The sequence below is a fragment of the Garra rufa genome, chromosome 4 (assembly GCF_049309525.1).
Source record: "Garra rufa chromosome 4, GarRuf1.0, whole genome shotgun sequence".
NCBI lineage: Eukaryota > Metazoa > Chordata > Actinopteri > Cypriniformes > Cyprinidae > Garra > Garra rufa.
The window spans coordinates 51,412,635-51,431,408 of NC_133364.1; the positions used below are offsets into that span (position 1 = coordinate 51,412,635).

The window sequence follows — 18,774 nt, forward strand, 5'->3', positions numbered from 1 at the left end:
CAGGTAATTCATCATTTTATTAGAGAAACATGCAGTGTTGGGGGGCTCCAGGAACGTGGTCGGGACTCGCTGTAACAGCCCATTTTTATGATTGGCTAACATCATTGCCCCCTTAATAAAACCTCAGAAAGAATTATTGTGTGATGAATTGTTCATCTGATGGTTGAGTGGGTAGTTTGTCCATTTTCCTTGCCTTTGTTATATTTGTTGCATTTGATCCCCTAGAAGAAAAATATAGTACGTTATAATTGAGATCAGTCTATATCTGTCATGTATCTGGTCTGTCTTCTCATCATGAACTCTTGCACTACACATTCTGGACTGCAATCCCCATAAGCCACTGCACCAATCACTGCACACAGCTGTTCCTCGTTTTCCACTGAACTGATTGCTGCACACACCTGTTTCACATTTTCCCACATGCATTTAAGCCAAAGACACACACAGCCACCTTGCGAAGTCTTATCATTCCCTATGGTTGTTATTCTAAGCGTTTTCCATGTTTCCATGCTCCCTGGCCTTGTTGTTTCCTTAGTTTATTCCTGGTTTGTTTTGTTTGTCCTATTTGTTTTCTTTGTCACTTTGGACTGCCCTTCTGGATTTCGACCCCCCGCCTGTGTTACGGATTACTCTCTGGATTGTCTTTGAGGTTACTGTTTGCCGATATTTTGACCCTGTCTGTTTGACCACGTCTGTTAAATAAATGCTGCAAATGGATCTGAACGTCTCTGACTCCTCCTTGTGACAGAAGACTTCGCCGCACCCGGATCCAGCGGCTTTATCCACCAGCATCTCAACATGGACCCGTTCGACCAACTTCTGCTCCTCCGACAAGAAGATCGCCCCGTCGAGGAATATATTCACCGTTTCAGTGAGTTGTTGTATGGAATACAATTTTTTGATGAGGTTTACTTTAAGGACTTATTCCGTATAGGACTGAATGAACCAATTAAATCAATGCTACCTGGAGGGGAATTCAGATGTACACTGAAGGACTTTTTTGAATATGCACTGTTGTTATCTGGTTCTCCGTGTATGATGGAACTCACAGAGCCACAGCACAGAATGTCTGCCAGTCTAGAGCCTCAGCACAAGATGTCTGCTAGCCCTGAGCCACAGCACAAGATGTCTGCTAGCCCAGGGCCACAGCATAAGATGTCTGCTTGCTCAGAGCCACAGCGTAAGATATCTACCAGCCTTCCAGAGTCTCCGCTGGTCCCACCCAGCCTTCCAGAGTCTCCGCTGGTTCTGCCCGGCCTTCCAGAGTCTCCGCTGGTCCTGCTCGGCCTTCCAGAGTCTCCACTGGTCCTGCCCGGCCTTCCAGAGTCTCCGCTGGTCCCGCCCAGCCTTCCAGAGTCTCCGCTGGTTCCGCCCAGCCTTCCAGAGTCTCCACTTGTCCTGCCCGGCCTTCCAGAGTCTCCGCTGGTCCCGCCCGGCCTTCCAGAGTCTCCGCTGGTTCCGCCCAGCCTTCCGGATCCTCCGCTGGTTCAGCCCAGCCTTCCAGAGCCTCCGCTGGTTCCGCCCAGTCTTCCAGAGCCTCCGCTGGTTCCGCCCAGCCTTCCAGAGACTCCGCTGGTTCCATCCAGTCGTCCTGAGATTCCTGTCTGCCCGGTTCTGGTCACGGAGCTCATGCATGGACTGTTCCCACCCACCCTCCCTGCTGCTCCAGTTCTGCCACCTCTGTCTCCTGACAGTCCCTCTGCTCACCCACATCCCACCTTCGGTGCAGAGGACTTGCCGTGGGACTGCCAGTCTCCATCTGTGTCCAGACTGAAGGACCCCTCACCATCACCTCCAGTCTCAGAGTCCTGGACTCCACCTCGGCCCTCCGACCCTGCGGCTCCACCCCGGCTCTGTGCTCCCTCCTTGGGTTCCGCCGTGGCCCTCCGGATCCTCTGTGTCGCCCAGGACCATCGACTCTCCGGTTCCGCCTCGGGCTCCACCGGCTCCACCTCCGTCGGTCGGCCCCATGCAGGAGCCAACCCTTCCTCCATCATGGCTTCTCCCTCCGTTGGCTCCGCCTCAGTTCGTGGTTCCAGTACCCCTACATGGACCTGGTCCTCCATCCCTCCCCCTGTTCCGCCTCCGCTCCACCACCCTCCAGGTTGTATTATGTGGTTAGAGCGTCTGGAAGCCGCTCCTTGGGGAGGGGCTCTGTCATGTATCTGGTCTGTCTTCTCATCATGAACTCTTGCACTACACATTCTGGACTGCAATCCCCATAAGCCACTGCACCAATCACTGCACACAGCTGTTCCTCGTTTTCCACTGAACTGATTGCTGCACACACCTGTTTCACATTTTCCCACATGCATTTAAGCCAAAGACACACACAGCCACCTTGCGAAGTCTTATCATTCCCTATGGTTGTTATTCTAAGCGTTTTCCATGTTTCCATGCTCCCTGGCCTTGTTGTTTCCTTAGTTTATTCCTGGTTTGTTTTGTTTGTCCTATTTGTTTTCTTTGTCACTTTGGACTGCCCTTCTGGATTTCGACCCCCCTGCCTGTGTTACGGATTACTCTCTGGATTGTCTTTGAGGTTACTGTTTGCCGATATTTTGACCCTGTCTGTTTGACCACGTCTGTTAAATAAATGCTGCAAATGGATCTGAACGTCTCTGACTCCTCCTTGTGACAATATCTAGGTTTCCTAAACTATTATTAGATTGAATAAATTATACTTAAATTAAATTATAGCAGCTGTATAGTAGCCAGCTTAAACTCTATAGGACACCAGCCGACTATGATCAGGTTTGGACACCATGATACGAGATCTAGCATAAATGCATTACATATCTACATTTTTTTGTGTTACCTACTTTGTGGCATTAAACTGGGGTTAACTTTTATTTCTTTGTTTTCCCACCTTAGGCCCAACAGCACTGAAAGAGGAGAGAGAAATACTGAATGAAACTGAAGAGAAAGATCAGTTTGGGAATCTTCATGTTTTCATAACTGGAAAAAAATTATTTTGTTCCTTACAGTCAGAAAAAACATTTACACAAAAAAGAGCTCAAAAGGCAAGAACTAGGAGTCCACAATATAAAGTCCACAAGAAAATTCACTCTGGAGAGAGGCGTTTCATCTGTCAACAGTGTGGAAAGAGTTTCAGTCACAAAGGAAATCTTAAAGTCCACATGAAAATTCACACTGGAGAGAAGTCTTTCATCTGTCAACTGTGTGGAAAGAGTTTCAATCAAAAAGGAACCCTTAAAGTCCACATGAAAATTCACACAGGAGAGAAGCCTTTCATCTGCCAACAGTGTGGAAAGAGTTTCATTCAAAATACAAACCTTAAAGTCCACATGAAAATTCACACAGGAGAGAAATCTTTCATCTGCCAACAGTGTGGAAAGAGTTTCAGTCAAAAAAGAACCCTTAAAGTCCACATGAAAATTCACACAGGAGAGAAGCCTTTCATCTGCCAACAGTGTGGAAAGAGTTTCAGTCGAAAAGGAACCCTTAAAGACCACATGAAAATTCACACAGGAGAGAAGCCTTTCATCTGCCAACAGTGTGGAAAGAGTTTCAGTCGAAAAGGAACCCTTAAAGTCCACATGAAAATTCACACAGGAGAGAAGCATTTCCTCTGTCAACAGCGTGGAAAGAGTTTCAGTCAAAAAGGAACCCTTAAAGACCACATGAAAATTCACACAGGAGAGAAGCCTTTCATCTGCCAACAGTGTGGAAAGAGTTTCAGTCAAAATACAAACCTTAAAGTCCACATGAAAATTCACACAGGAGAGAAATCTTTTGTCTGTCCACAGTGTGGAAAGAGTTTCAGTCTCAAAGGAAACCTTAAAGTCCACATGAAAGTTCACACAGGAGAGAAGCCTTTCATCTGCCAACAGTGTGGAAAGAGTTTCAGTCAAAATACAAACCTTAAAGTCCACATGAAAATTCACACAGGAGAGAAATCTTTCATCTGCCAACAGTGTGGAAAGAGCTTCAGTCAAAAAAGAACCCTTAAATTCCACATGGAAATTCACACAGGAGAGAAATCTTTCATCTGCCAACAGTGTGGAAAGAGTTTCAGTCAAAAAAGAACCCTTAAATTCCACATGAAAATTCACACTGGAGAGAAATCTTTCATCTGTCCACAGTGTGGAAAGAGTTTCATTCTCAAAGGAAACCTTAAAGTCCACATGAAAATTCACACAGGAGAGAAATCTTTCATCTGCCAACAGTGTGGAAAGAGTTTCAATCAAAAAGGAACCCTTAAAGACCACATGAAAATTCACACTGGAGAGAAGCGTTTCATCTGCCAACAGTGTGGAAAGAGTTTCACTCTAAAAGAAAATCTTAACAGGCACATTAAAATTCACAATAGAGAGGGCTGACAGATCCCCTCAGTGTGGGAAGAGTTTCAACCAAAATGTATAAAATGGACAGTTCCAGTCCTTGATTCTGATTGGTTGAGCCACATCTGAAGCTGTTGTAAATTACTCTACAAACCAACATTCTTTTGTTGCCTGTGTTGCTCAGAAAAAAACAATGTAGGGTCCTGACCAATCAGACACAGTTGTTCAATAGATATACCAAATGATACATTTTTCATTATATTAACAATTGATCACAATCCCCCCCTCACCCAATCCACAACACTGGCTGCCATGATGTCTACAAATGGTCTTACTATGGCATCCAGGACTCCTTTGCCAGACCAGATAATCTTTACGACTCAAAAGTATGTAGAGAGAATTTTCCCCAACTAATACTCTACAAAAGGACACATACTGCCATAGGAACTGACTTCTTTCATTAATTCATTAATTTCATAGGACTTCTTTCATTAATTCTTAGAAAAACCTTTCTGTGAATTAACACACATATCCTCAGGTCATTGTGTATGTTACGACCGTTCATTTATTTTGTCTTTTGTATTGTGTAATGTTTTTATGCATGTGTTATAATAGATCACTACGTAGTATAACATCACATATAACATGCTGTTAGTCTCGTTGAATTCATCGATGATCTAAAAGATGGTGTCTTATCTTTTGATACTTATGCAACATATTAATGTTTTAAGAATCTTTAGTAGTTGTACATGAACAACCAATCCCAGCACATATGCAAATACCATGCTTACAGACAGAGTCGTAAACTTTCCCTCACCATTGGCTCTCTAGCCTTCCAATGATCAATTAACCTGGCCTCCCAATTACCTTTATCTATTAAGTGTGACCCCCATAGAAGATAAAGTCTTTACAGAGTCACTTGCCTCAATTCTCCAGGCTTTTCTCAGTTCTTTTAGTCCCGTGTCTCATCACCTTGCCATATTCTGGTTGATAAGTCCCAGAGTCGATGCTTCTGCACCTGGGAGGCCTTAAACTCCTAGGAAGATGAATGAAATGAGCTAGAACTCTTCAGAACCCTAGGCCTGTGCCAGGCCCTGCAGCCTTGTCTTTTCATTCCCCAAAGATCACAGTATTTCAGCTGGGTCTCTCTCCCCTCTCAGCTCATCATTCTTCTTCACTTTCCACCTTGGAAGAAACTCCAATTACCACAGAGTCAGGACACCTTTGGAATTCATCGCTCCTTAAACCCAGAAAAATGTGATGCCAAGTCCAAAACCTTGAAACCATCAAGACTTCAATCTGAGACTACATCCAAACACTTGTCAACGACCAAGGCAATGCAAGTATTATACATTTAACTAAACAAACATATTTGTTTAATTTGTTTAACAAGTTTAATTTGTAAACCCCGTGGTTAACTGACTCTTTTCATAACCTTATTTTTCTTGTTTCTCTAATGGCTCCATTCATCCAATCTGACTTGCCATTCCTTCATGTATGAGTGATTGTATGTTTGTTCATTTAGATTAGTTACGTGTTAGTCCTTACATAATAAACTCTTGTGCACCAATTACATGAGTTTCTGATTCTGTCTTGTAAATTAAGTGATGTTTCATTAACAAATTTCAGGAGGAGCTCGCGCAGATAATTAACACGGCCAATTCATCATCAGCAATCACTCCCTATCCAATCACTCTCCCTATCCAATTACTACAGTCCCTTTAAATAACCAAGCAGTCCTACCTTCAGCTATCTCTGATTCCAGCATCCCTCCCACCCCCTCTTTTTATTTTCTCTTCACCTCCAGCTATTGGGTTCGGGCCAAAGGCCGAGCTCGGACCCCTCTCCCTGGGCAGGGGGAGTGCCCCGGGCTCGGGAATGACTACCGAGCTCGGAGCCCTCTCCCGGACAGCATGCCAAACACGCTTAACTTTTACGCTGTTTATTATATGCAAAAGCGAACTAGTGAATGTCCCTTTACGATTCTGATCAAGCTACATGCTCCAATGCATTAAAACTGTAAGAATGTTATGTTTTGTGGCAAAGAAAATATCATTGCTTAGAGTTGCTGTGAAATTAACCTGAATGTTCGCTGGACGAACAGATTAGTCGATGGCGATATTTAATTCTGCTACAGTTAATACTGACAGCTGATATAAATAATTGTTATCATAATTAGTCATAAATTACTTATATACTTTTCCCTCTTGAGCTGATTCACAACAACTATTTGTGAGGAACTACAGTTAAAGTCAAGAGTTTACATCTCCTTTTCAGAATCTGCAAAAAAAGGATTCTAATTAGAATTATATCATATTTTGGAAGCATTCCTTGGAATCCATTAGGAATTGTATTATAGGACAAGACATAAATGTCCGGTAGAATCATTTCTACATGATTTTAATGGGATTCAATTTTATCTTGAATCTTTTAAAAATGTTGAAGAATACTACTTTTTCATTGCATCTATTTCTAACCAATAGTTTTTGCAGTTTACTTAAACTCACCTTGATGTACTTTGTTCAGTTGCAAAACCTACATTATGTCACAGTTTGGGTGGATGAGGAGTGGAGAATGAGGAGGAGATCCGGAGTAAATGAAAACATATAAGTTTATTAAATAAAACACTTGGAAAATAAACCAAACAAATCAAAACCAGGAGCAAAACAGCAAACGTAACGTTATCGACGGACACTGGGGAGTGAGCAGATACAGACTTTATACACAGAAACATGGGTGTGGTCACAAACAAGATAACGAGATGACGAGGGGGAAATATGGGCAAGACTAAACCAAAAGGACTAAACCAAAAGGGGGAGAACAAGGACTAAACCAAATGAACTAGAAACATACGGGGAAAACACTAGGAAAACATGACAGAACAGGACAAAACACAGACATGATTCTGACACATTAGTGCACAGCATTAGTGCAAACATTTCTAAGGAACTGATAAGATTGTTGAAACAAAAGACATTTCAAAAGTATTTTAACTCTTTCCCTGGCAGCATTTTTTTTAAAGTTGCCAGTAACTGCCAGCATTTTCGACAGTACCCTGTTTTAGAATCAGAATCAGAATGAGCTTTATTGCCAGGTATGTTTACACATACTAGGAATTTGTTTTAGTGACAGCAGCTCCACAGTGCAATAGAGTGACAGTGACAAGACAAGACATAGATTATAAAAAAGAACAATATACAAGTAAAGTGCAAAATAGCAAAAACACAATATACAGAGTATGCCATTACTAGGTACAGGTATATTAGGTGCAAATTTGGATGTAAGTAGGTATTAATAATTACTGAGTAGATTAATAAAAAAAAACTGTTCCGGTGTCTGGTCGTCTTGGTGCTCAGTGCTCTGTAGCGCCGACCAGATGGTAACAGTTCAAAGAGCGAGCGTGCTGGATGTGAGGGGTCCAGAGTGATTTTGCCAGCCCTTTTGCGCACTCTGGATAAGTAGAGATCTTGAAGGGTAGGAAGGGTTGTACCAATGATTCGCTCAGCAGTCCGGACTATGCGACGTAATCTTCTGAGATCAGAATTGGTAGCTGAGCTGAACCAGACAGTAATTGAAGTGCAGAGGACGGATTCAACGATGGCAGAGTAAAACTGTTTCAGCAGTTCCTGTGGCAGGTTTAGCTTCCTCAGCTGGCGGAGGAAGTACAGTCTCTGCTAGGCCTTTTTCACAATGGAGTCTATGTGAACATTCCACTTCAGGTCCTGGGAGATGGTATTGCCAAGGAACCTGAATGACTCCACTGTGTTAACAGTGCTGTTCATGATGTTGAGTGGGGGGAGAGCAGGGGGGTTTCTCCTGAAGTCAGTAATCATCTCCACAGTCTTGAGCGTGTTGAGCTCCAGGTTGTTATGACTGCACCAGACAGCCAGCTTTTTAACCTCCTGTCTGTAAGCAGACTCATCACCGTCTTGAATGATCCCGATGAGTGTGGTGTCGTCTGCGAACTTCAGGAGCTTGACAGAGGGTGTCTTTAGAGGTACAGTCATTCGTATACAGGGAGAAGAGCAGTGGGGAGAGAACACAACCCTGAGGGGCACCAGTGCTGATAGTGCTGGTGCTGGATGAGAATTTTCCCAGCCTCACTATCTGCTGTCTGTCTGTCAGGAAGCTGTTGATCCACTTGCAGAGAGCGGTGGGCACGGAGAGCTGAGATAGTTTGGGAATGAGGAGGTTTGGGATGATGGTGTTAAAGGCTGAACTGAAGTCCACAAACAGGATCCTCACATAAGTCCCTGATTTATCCAGATGCTGCAGGATGAAGTGTAAACCCATGTTCACTGCATCATCTATGGACCTGTTTGCTCAATAAGCAAACTGCAGGGGGTCCAGTAAGGGTCCGGTGATGTCCTTCAGATGAGCCAAAACCAGTTTTTCAAACGACTTCATGGCGACAAATGTTAGCGCCACAGGTCTGTAGTCGTTGAGTGCTGTTATTTTGGGTTTCTTTAGAATGGGAATGATTGTTGAACGTTTGAGGCAGTTCGGTACTTCACACATCTCCAGAGACCAATTGAAGATTAGTGAGAAAATGGGGGCCAGCTGGTCAGCACAGGTTTTCAGACAGGCTGGTGTCACACCATCAGGGCCTGGTGCCTTCCTTCTTTTGTTCTGTCTGAAGACCTGGCGAACATCTCTTTCACTGAAGTGGATTTTCGGAGTGGGGGAGAGCGGTGTTGTTAGGGCTGTTGTTGGAGGTGTGAATGGAGTTTTTTCAAATCTGCAATAGAACTCGTTCAGATCGTCTGCCAGTTGCTGATTCTCCACCATGCAGGGGGATGGTGTCTTGTAGTTGGTGAAGGCTTTCAGGCTGTCCCACAGTGATGAAGAGTCACTGGAAGAGAATTGATTCCTTATCTTTTCGGAATAATTCTTCTTTGCCACTTTGATCTCCTTTTCCAGTGTGTATTTGGCCTGCTTATACAAGACACTGTCCCCTTTCCTGTAAGCATCCTCTTTGGCGTGACTGAGTTTTGTAGTGAAACCATGGTTTGTCATTGTTGAAAGTTAAACGAGTCCTGGTAGGAATGCACGTATCCTCACAGAAACTGAAATATGAAGTAACAACGTCTGTGAGCTCATCCAGATCGGTAGCAGCAGCTTCGAAAACACTCCAATCAGTACATTCGAAACAGGCTTGTAAAACCTGCTCTGTTTCGTTGGTCCATCTCTTCACAGACTTGCCACAGGTTTAGCAGATTTAAGTTTTTGCCTGTATGTTGGTATAAGATGAACCAGGCAGTGATCAGAGAGTCCCAAAGCTGTCCTTGGGACAGAGTGATATGCATTCCTTATTGTGGTGTAACAGTGGTCCAATATATTACTGTCTCTGGTTGGACATGTAATATGTTGACTGTATTTTGGCAGTCAACGGGAGAGATTTGCTTTGTTAAAATCCCCAAGAATGATTAAAACAGAGTGCGGGTGTTGTTGTTCTGTCGTGGTGATCTGATCAGCGAGTTTCTGCAAAGCCAGGCTCACGTGCGCTTGCAGAGGAATGTAGACGCTCACCAGAATGAACGTGCAAAACTCTCGCGGCGAGTAGAACGGCTTACAGTTAATGAAGAAGAGCGCTTCTAGATCAGAACAGCACATCTTCTTTAAAACTGTTACATTTGTACACAACCTTTCATTGATGTAAAAGCACGTCCCGCCGCCACGCGATTTCCTCGTTGATTCTGCATTGCGATCGCCTCTAAACAGCTGGTAGCCTGCCAACTGGATCGCGCTGTCTGGTATCGCGTCATTCAGAAAGGTTTCCGTGAAACACAGAGCGGCAGAGTTTGAGAAATCCTTGTTAGACCGGGAGAGCAGGAAGAGTTTGTCCGTTTTATTGGGAAGAGAGCGGAGATTTGCCAGATGTATGCTTGGCAACGATGTGCGGAGACCGCGCTGTCTGAGCTTCATGAGCGTGCAGGCTCGATTTCCCCGTCTGCACGTCTTGTATCGCTTGATCAGCGCTTCAACTACAGCATTAAATAAAACGTCAGAATAATCGAAAACCGGTTGAAAGTTTTGTGGTGTGTTCTGCCGAATGTGCAGCAGTTCATTCCGGGTAAAACTGATTGTGTTTGCAAAACAAAAAACAGGAAAAACGAACAAAAACACTAAAACAACTGGAGAGCTACGCACAGCGGCTGCCATCCGCGGCGCCATCATTTGTCAAAAAAAAAAATATATAGAAAAATCACACAATATGTAGGATTTTATTTCATATTTGCTGTGTTTTTGAGCATTGTACACCCTGAAAGTGAGATGCCACAGAAGCATCCTCTCATCAATGCATATTGATGCATTGTTGCAAAGTTTGGCAACAATGTTAGGCTGATATGGTTCACGGAATTTGAACAAGAAGTGATTTAAAAAGAGGAAGACTTTTGTACAGCCTGTCAGTGTCATTGGCTGGCCTTGCTGTATTATCACTGAAGTGAAGAAAAGGTTTGCTGCCAGTTCATTTCATGCCACTCATGAAGAGGTTCAGGATCTTCAGCTGGATGGCTCACAGCAGACTCTGTCTGGTCAGCAGCAGGACCATTTTGACATGCTTCACTAGTCTGACCTCTGCCTGGTTGCTGTGTTCTACTTGTAAATAATTATTTGAATTATATGTGTATTGGTCACCCCTATACAACAATGTTTGCAGTGATGTCTGTTGTTGCTTTGGTAGTCGTCACATCCACTGCTGCTCTAGGCCTGTATTCACAAAACATTTTATCTTACCACTAAGAGTTCTCCTAAATAGCAGTAAAAGTTTTTAGCTAAGAGTTTTCTCTTAAAACCTATTAACAAAGCTGCTAAGACAGACTTTTACTAAGGAATAGAGAGAAGTCTTAAGCTAAGAGTAAGGGCAGGGTTGACCTCGTTACTAAGGATTGTAAATATTGTTGTAAATATTGCCATATTCAAATAAAGTTTTAAGAAATTAGTAAAAATGTTGCCACATTCAAATAAAGAATTTAAAATACGGGGCAAGTGTCACTTATTAAACAAGTGTTCAAATGATTGACAGCCTTTTACCTGTGTGTTTCTTATAATAAGCAATTAGCTCATATGCATGTAAACAGACTTTTTAAAAGAGCTTTTTATGCTTTTAATGACACAGAATAGCGGAGAACTGACACAAAATCATTGGGTAAAGAGAAGGAGAACACAGCAAAACATTTTGAAATGGGAATCAAACTCAGGGCACTTTGAGTGGAGTTACGCTATATATTGATGCACTAACCGCTAGGCTATCGGTGCCGATGTAAAAGGCTTTTTTTCTATTCATGATAGAATAATCATGGTTGATATGAGATAATACGCAAACGTAAAACAAAACCAAACTGGACGCAATAACAGCTGTTACTTCTTCTAAAATTTGGAGCTGGGATAACCTCCAAGACTAAAAAAATAAGTTGTGTGGGAATATGCATGCATATACATGCAGAGTGTTTCTAAAAAGTTTAAGTTCCGAGCCAGATCGCCAGCAACAGCAATATTAGGAAGGTTAGGATTTGATCTTGTGATTTTAGCCTGATTTATACTCGACGCGTTCTTCTGCACCGCAAGCCGGTGCTGCCTGAGCGCGCACATCACCAAATTCTAGGCACCTGTTCCTAAAAGATCTTAAGGATAAAAGTAGCCTACCTCATAACTTAGCGATTTAGGAGAAAATCTTAAAAATAATGCTTAAAACAATCCTAAATTTGGGACTCCTAATTTTTGCTCTAAGAGTATTTCACAAAGCATTTTAGCACTAAAACTAGCTCCTAAATCTGCAAAATGTTAGGAGTAGTGGAGAGGACTCCTAAGTCACTAAGATCAAGTCCTAAAACTATCCTCAAATGGCAGCTCCTTATGAATGTAATAAATATTTTAATGAGGCTAAGGATTTCAATCGGCAATAGCATACCAAGGTTACATGAAAACATTATCGGCAACTTGAAAGTAATGTCTGTTTAGCTGTAGCAGTTGTTTGTCACTTAAATTCTGCAACATTGCAATGAACATTAAGCATGATTTCAGAAAAAAATACAGATTCCAGCATCAGCACCTTATTTAACAGAAAGGAATGTTTTATCAGCATTAGGTATGTCCGTGTCGTGAGATGTTCAAAAAAGTGGTGGGACAATATCGACATCGAGCTTTGCAAAAAGTGTCGCACCCATCCCACCCGTGAATTACGCCTATGAAATTAAGTAATGTGAAACACTAACAAAAGCAATTTTGTGAAATATTTTTATTACAGCAGTCTTCAACAGTAAAACCAACACAACAGTGTTAAAATGGGCAGTTTCACAAACTTTTTTGCAAACGTTTTCATCCTTTCCAATACAGGTCACGATGAGTTTTTTGCCATCTGACTATTTCTATGGTCACACATTGATGGATTATAGAGATGTTTTAAAACAGCTTTAAAAATTTTCGTGAGCAATGGGGTGACACACGAACGGTTCACTCGAGAAGCCATGCACACCGCCATGCAAAATGGGTGATTTCACAAACCCAAGTGAACTTGCGGACGCGTATAAATCAGTCTTTACATTGCACAGATTTAGGAGCTAGTTTTAGCACTAAACGCTTTGTGAAACTCTCTAAGAGCAACAACTTATTAATTATAAATTTAGAACTGACACACCCATTATTTTTAAGATTTTCTCCTAAATCAAGCAAGTTATGAGCTAATTTTAGCCTTAAGATATTTTGTGAGTACGGGCCCAGATGTCCCGTATTTCCTTTTACACTGTCAGTTACACTAATATTAACCATATAATCCTTATGTTCATTTTGTCAGATATTATTAAAATTAGTATTAGGTGGAAGAAGGCTATTATATATATCAGGGGTGTCAAACATACGGCCCGCGGGCCGAATACGGCCCACTAAGCCGTCCAATACGGCCCGCGGGATGCTTTGAACAATAATATTAATTTTATTATTTAATTAAATATTTTTATTATCATTATTATTAGTAATAGTAATATTAAATAAAGTCTATGTACAGGTATTCGCTGCAATATTGTCTATGGTTTTATTCATTTTATTATTATTATTATAATTTTTTTTTTTATCATTGCGCTTCAGCCGGAACCTCTAACACGCATGTGCATTCTAAAGCGGCGCCAAAATCAAATTTCGAATACGTCGGCTAGCTGAAGATGTGTGGCAAGCACTCTCGAATTTAAAAATGTCCAAAAAAAGAAAAATAGATGTAGAAGGGCGGATGTTTCAGGAGAAATGGAAAGAGAAGTATTTCTTCTGTGAGGTCAACGGCAAGCCGGTATGTTTAATCTGCTCACAAGCTGTGGCTGTGCAAAAAGAGTACAACATTAAACGACACTATGACATACACGCAGAGAAATATGATAAATACACTGGACAGCTCCGAACGGAAAAAGCTAATGATTTAGCATCAGCTTTGAAAAAAAAGCAAGCAATGTTCACAAAAAGAGCAGGGACTGATGAAGCTGTAAAGGCCAGCTATTTGATTGCCAATGAAATCGCAGCAGCATCAAAGCCATTTTCAGAGGGAGAATTCGTCAAGAAGTGTATGGTAAAGGCAGCGGAGCTTGTGTGTCCTGAGAAAAAAACTGCTTTTGCCAGTATTAGCTTGTCAAGAAATACTGCGGCTGAAAGAATTGAGGACCTTGCAAGAGACATGAACCGTCAGCTGAAAGAAAAAAGTTAAGACATTCATTGCTTTCTCTGTAGCACTCGATGAGAGTACTGACGTTAATGACGTATCTCAGCTGGGGTTATTTATTCGTGGTATTGATGAATCTTTGAACATCACTGAAGAATTTGTTGAGCTGGTTCCAATGACAGACACGACTGCTTCCAACGACATTTACGCCAGCCTCATTGGTGCTCTGGATAGACTGGAAGTTGACTGGAGTCGCGCTGTTAGTGTGGCAACGGATGGTGCTCCATCCATGGTCGGGAAAAAGGCAGGCGTTGTGACAAAATTAAAAGAGAAAATTCAAAAAGAGAACCCAGCCCAAAAATTCTGGAATTTTCATTGTATTTTGCACCAGGAAGCGTTGTGTAGCAAAACCCTAAAGATGGACAATATTATGAATGTGGTAATAAAAACTGTTAATTTCATCAGAGCAAAGGGGCTCAACCATCGGCAATTTGATGCCTTTTTATCTGAGAAAAATATTTCTCACAGTCTACCCTACCACACAGGGGAGCCGTGCTCAAACGTTTCTTTGAACTGCGCTCAGAAATCAGTCAGTTCATGAAAGACAAGGGAAAACCGGTGACTGAGCTGGATGACCCCGAGTGGGTTCGGGACCTTGCTTTTATGGTGGACGTAACCGAGCACTTAAACATGCTCAATACTAAGATGCAAGGCCGTAACAAAGTCGTTACTGACTATTACGATTGCATTCGCGCATTTGAGATGAAACTAGATCTGTGGGCGACACAGCTTTCACAAGCTAACCAAACTAATTTTCCCTCTTTAAAATCTGTGTACACCACTCGCGACAAAGCCATCATGGACAAATACAAAGAAAAAATTGTTGGTCTGCAGAATGAGTTTCAGAATCGCTTCCAGGTCTTCAGTAAACTTGAGAAGGAATTTTCTCTCTTCCGTTCACCGTTTACTGCGAGCGCAACAGATGTACCGGAGGAACTCCAAATGGAACTAATCGAACTGCAGTGCAACACACCTTTGAAAGACAAATTCGCAACAGTCACTGTGGATTTATTTTACCAAAACCTCGGACCAACGTTCCCAAAAATGATAGGTTTTGCGTCCAAAATCCTCAGCATGTTCGGGACGACATATCTCTGCGAGCAGGCATTTTCTGTAATGAACATTAACAAGTCAAACCTGCGCTCTCGACTCACACACAGACATCTTAATGAGAGTGGCAACGGCTCAAAAACTGGTTCCTGATGTTGATGCACTGGTCGAGGAAAAAAGAAGTCAGGTGTCAGGAAGCAGGTCTTAAAATCGCAATGCGTACGTGCCAAACCTAATGCATTACAAATGCAATCTAGATTTATTTTTATTTGTTAAAGGCAAGTTCTAATTTCTAGTGTATAGTTCATGTTCACATCAAGTGAATGATTTTTTTTCATGCGAATTAACCATAAAGAATTTCATTTTGTATATATATATTTTACACATAACATATTGAGTTGTTAAATATGTTAAAGGCAGTTTTTTTAAATTGTGAAGTGTTTTTCTAGTTTGTAAATTAAATTGTAGCCTATAACTTCATATTTAATGTAACTGTCTGTACACAGTCTTTAGCATTTTTTATTTCTTATTTTGTCATTACTAAAAAGTATCTAACAAATAATATTCATTTTCAAAGGAAAGGGTTTGGCTTGGACTTTGTTTTCCTAAAAAGGGATAAGAGTGTTAATAAACAGTTTCTGATGACTTGCAGTTTAAATGCAGTTATACTGAATATTGTGTCTTTCTATTTATTTTTTTTATTTTTTTTTTGCAAATTAATTTGTAATTTAATAATTAATTTGTAATTTTGTAATTTTTTTATGATAAAAAAAAAGGAGATTCGGCCCACACATGATCCCATTTCTTCACATCCGGCCCTCACCGTAAAGTGAGTTTGACACCCCTGATATATATATATTAGGGCCGGGACTTTAATGCGTTAATTTAGATTAATTAATTACACAAAAATAACGTGTTAAAATTTTTGAACGCATTTTAATAACACTTAGTTTTGCACAGCGGAACGTTTCTCACTGGATGAGATTCGGCAGACCGATTATACTGGAGCACCAACTAGCGTTCAGACAAGCTGCATCCGTCCTAAATAGTATTGTATGTCCCAAATCGTAGTATGTTTAAAAATGTTTACAAACATGGAGGATATGCGCGACCAACGGACAGGTAGAGAAAGGGGTTTGAGTGATAAATAATCAGTGTGTAACCTGATAAAAAAATAGTTTTTAAATGTTATCCGCATTATATTCCATGTGCAGCAACATTTATAATGATAGGTTTGGTCATTAACGTTTAAATGCATAATTAAGCAAACACAAGAGCAGAGTTCTCGGCATGAAAGACTCGTTAAAGAACGTGCCTCTTAAGATCTCTCTAATACGGTATAAAATTTAATTAAACGAAATGTAGATAATGTTAACTGTGATGATTGACAAGGTAGTTTAAACAGTGACAGGATTCAGGTAACTAAGCAACAGAGCGTCCATTAAAGAAGCAGTTATGACGAAGTATATGTCCCAAAGCTTGCCTACTATTCTGCTACATACTCAAAAGTATGTACTTTTCTTCACAAAAAGAGTACATACTTATAGGGCATAGTATAAGTAGGCGAATTGGGACGCAGCAAAACAAACCACAGTGAACATGGACAAAAAAAGCTGATGGGACCGCTTTGGTTGCCGGCCCTAATATATATATATATATTTATTTATTTATTTATTTTAAGTGAATGCAACAAGTTGGCTTAATTGTAAAAAAAAAATAACAACAGTACATCCCTCAATCAAGATCTAGATGGGTGGAAGTTTTTGGTGGTTGTTCTTTTCACTTGTTAGGTTGTTCTTTTCACTTGTTAGGTTTTTTAAAATATAGCTGTGGAGTTTTGTCAGGTTGTGAAGAAAAATAAAGTATGATCAGCTATAGTTACATCGTACATCTTTCAAGGGAATCGTATGAAACGAGAAAAACGGGAGTGAATACTGAGTGTTAGTGTCAGATGGACAAGAACTAAATGATGCTAATTGAATTAATTGATGAACTGCCTTTAACTGAAAATTGATTGTTTACAATAATGCATTACTTACACACTATTGTGCTGTTTAAATACTGTGCATTTGCTTTGACACAATCTGTATTGTTAAAATATATAAATAGAGGTGCCTTGACTTGACTAATTCTTGTCCACAAATGCCAACATCATTTTCAAGCTCTTTAAGGAAAAAGTTTTGGTTTCTAAAAAGCACTAGAATAGCACTAGAATACAAATGCAGCTTTATTGAGCACAATTTCTGTGTTATGGTAGGGCTTAAAGAGGACCTGTTATGCCCCTTTTCTTTAAGAAGTCTCAGGTGTTTTGAATTCCATAAAATCAGTATCACATCTGCAATCGTGCTAATATTCAGGAAAACAGCACTCTTCTTCCTCGATGGATATTGCTTAACTATACCATATGTTGTAAATACAGAAAAACAAGAACAGTGTTGACAGCAGCGGTTTTCAAAGATTGAGAATGACTTGCTTTAAGATGCTTTTACAAGATTAGATTGTGCCTTGAGGCCATTTGGAGAGGCAAGTTTTATTGCAAGTAAACTAAAAATTCCATTGTACTACGATGTTACATAATTTTTCTTAAGTAATGCTGTATTTGTATTTTCATGATGCTTGGCTTTGTGATTTCCTCCTGGGAGTCCTGACTAGCGTTTGCCCTTTGCATGTTGCTAATTAAACAGTTAATCATATTTTGTATTTTAAATACGAAATGACGTTACATTTATTTTGGGACTCTCCAATCCTGGAGCCAAACAATAAAATAGAAACCAAAAATCACTCGTCGTAACTTCTGTAGGTTTAATTGTAAAATATTTCTTACTTGAATGCTGCTTTTGAATTCTGTAGCATGAAGATAAACATGGCAGATTGTGTGTTTTTTTTTAAGGAGCTGGTGGTTTTTGTATCATTGTATGATAGTTGTGATAAAAGCACAGCAATATATATGTTACAAATAATAGTTTTTAATTATGGCTACAATTAATGGCTCAAATTGGAAGGAAATGCATTTAATAGAGACAGATCAGTAGCAGTATTTGTATCAATGAGTCTGGCCTTCATTAACAATTGGCTACTTTGTTAAATGATGCCAATAAGTCAGATATTTTAAATGTACAATCTTTAAGTTGTTTTACATAATTTGGAGATTCAATGTGAAATTGTTTATTGTCAAATAGATAGTTTTTAATTGATTGCCAGCACTAGTCTGAATGTTTTGATGTCAGTTGTTTTGTGCCATTAAACTGCTGTTAACCTACATTTTTCTTATTTGACCTCAGACCTGATGGCACTGAGGCTACGTTTACATTAATCCGGATACATTTGAAAAAGGAGTTTTCATTTTAAAACGCTCTCCGTCCACACTAGCGTTTCCAAGCGTTTTCCAAACGTTTCTTATCCACACTGAAACATGTGAAACATCAAATTCGCCTTACTGCGCATGCGTAAAGCCTCCAAAATTATACAGATGTAATAAGTTTTCACGCAATTCTTCTGGCGAAATAATTTACGGAAATATCTCATCCTCCACTGACGTGTCTATATCGCGCTCATTCATATTGTATCTGAAAAACAGTTGTCGTCATGTTTTGCAGGACAGCAACTGTGAGTAAATTTTCCGTCATCATTTTAGGACTGTAATTTGAGGAGTGTACAAGGTAAATCTCTTTAGCAGCAGTGTGTAAATAGCACAGGCACAATTACTGCTGTAAACATAGA

At 40.6% G+C, this 18,774-nt stretch overlaps 1 protein-coding gene across 1 annotated transcript; it reads left to right on the plus strand.

Moving 5' to 3' along the window:
• Positions 1-13,524: 13,524 nt before the first annotated feature.
• LOC141332998 (general transcription factor II-I repeat domain-containing protein 2-like) lies at positions 13,525-15,207 on the plus strand. Its single transcript, XM_073837948.1, has 3 exons — positions 13,525-13,903; positions 14,013-14,203; positions 14,473-15,207. Exons 1-3 carry the CDS (start codon positions 13,525-13,527, stop codon positions 15,205-15,207), a joined length of 1,305 nt encoding a protein of 434 aa, XP_073694049.1.
• Positions 15,208-18,774: the final 3,567 nt, after the last annotated feature.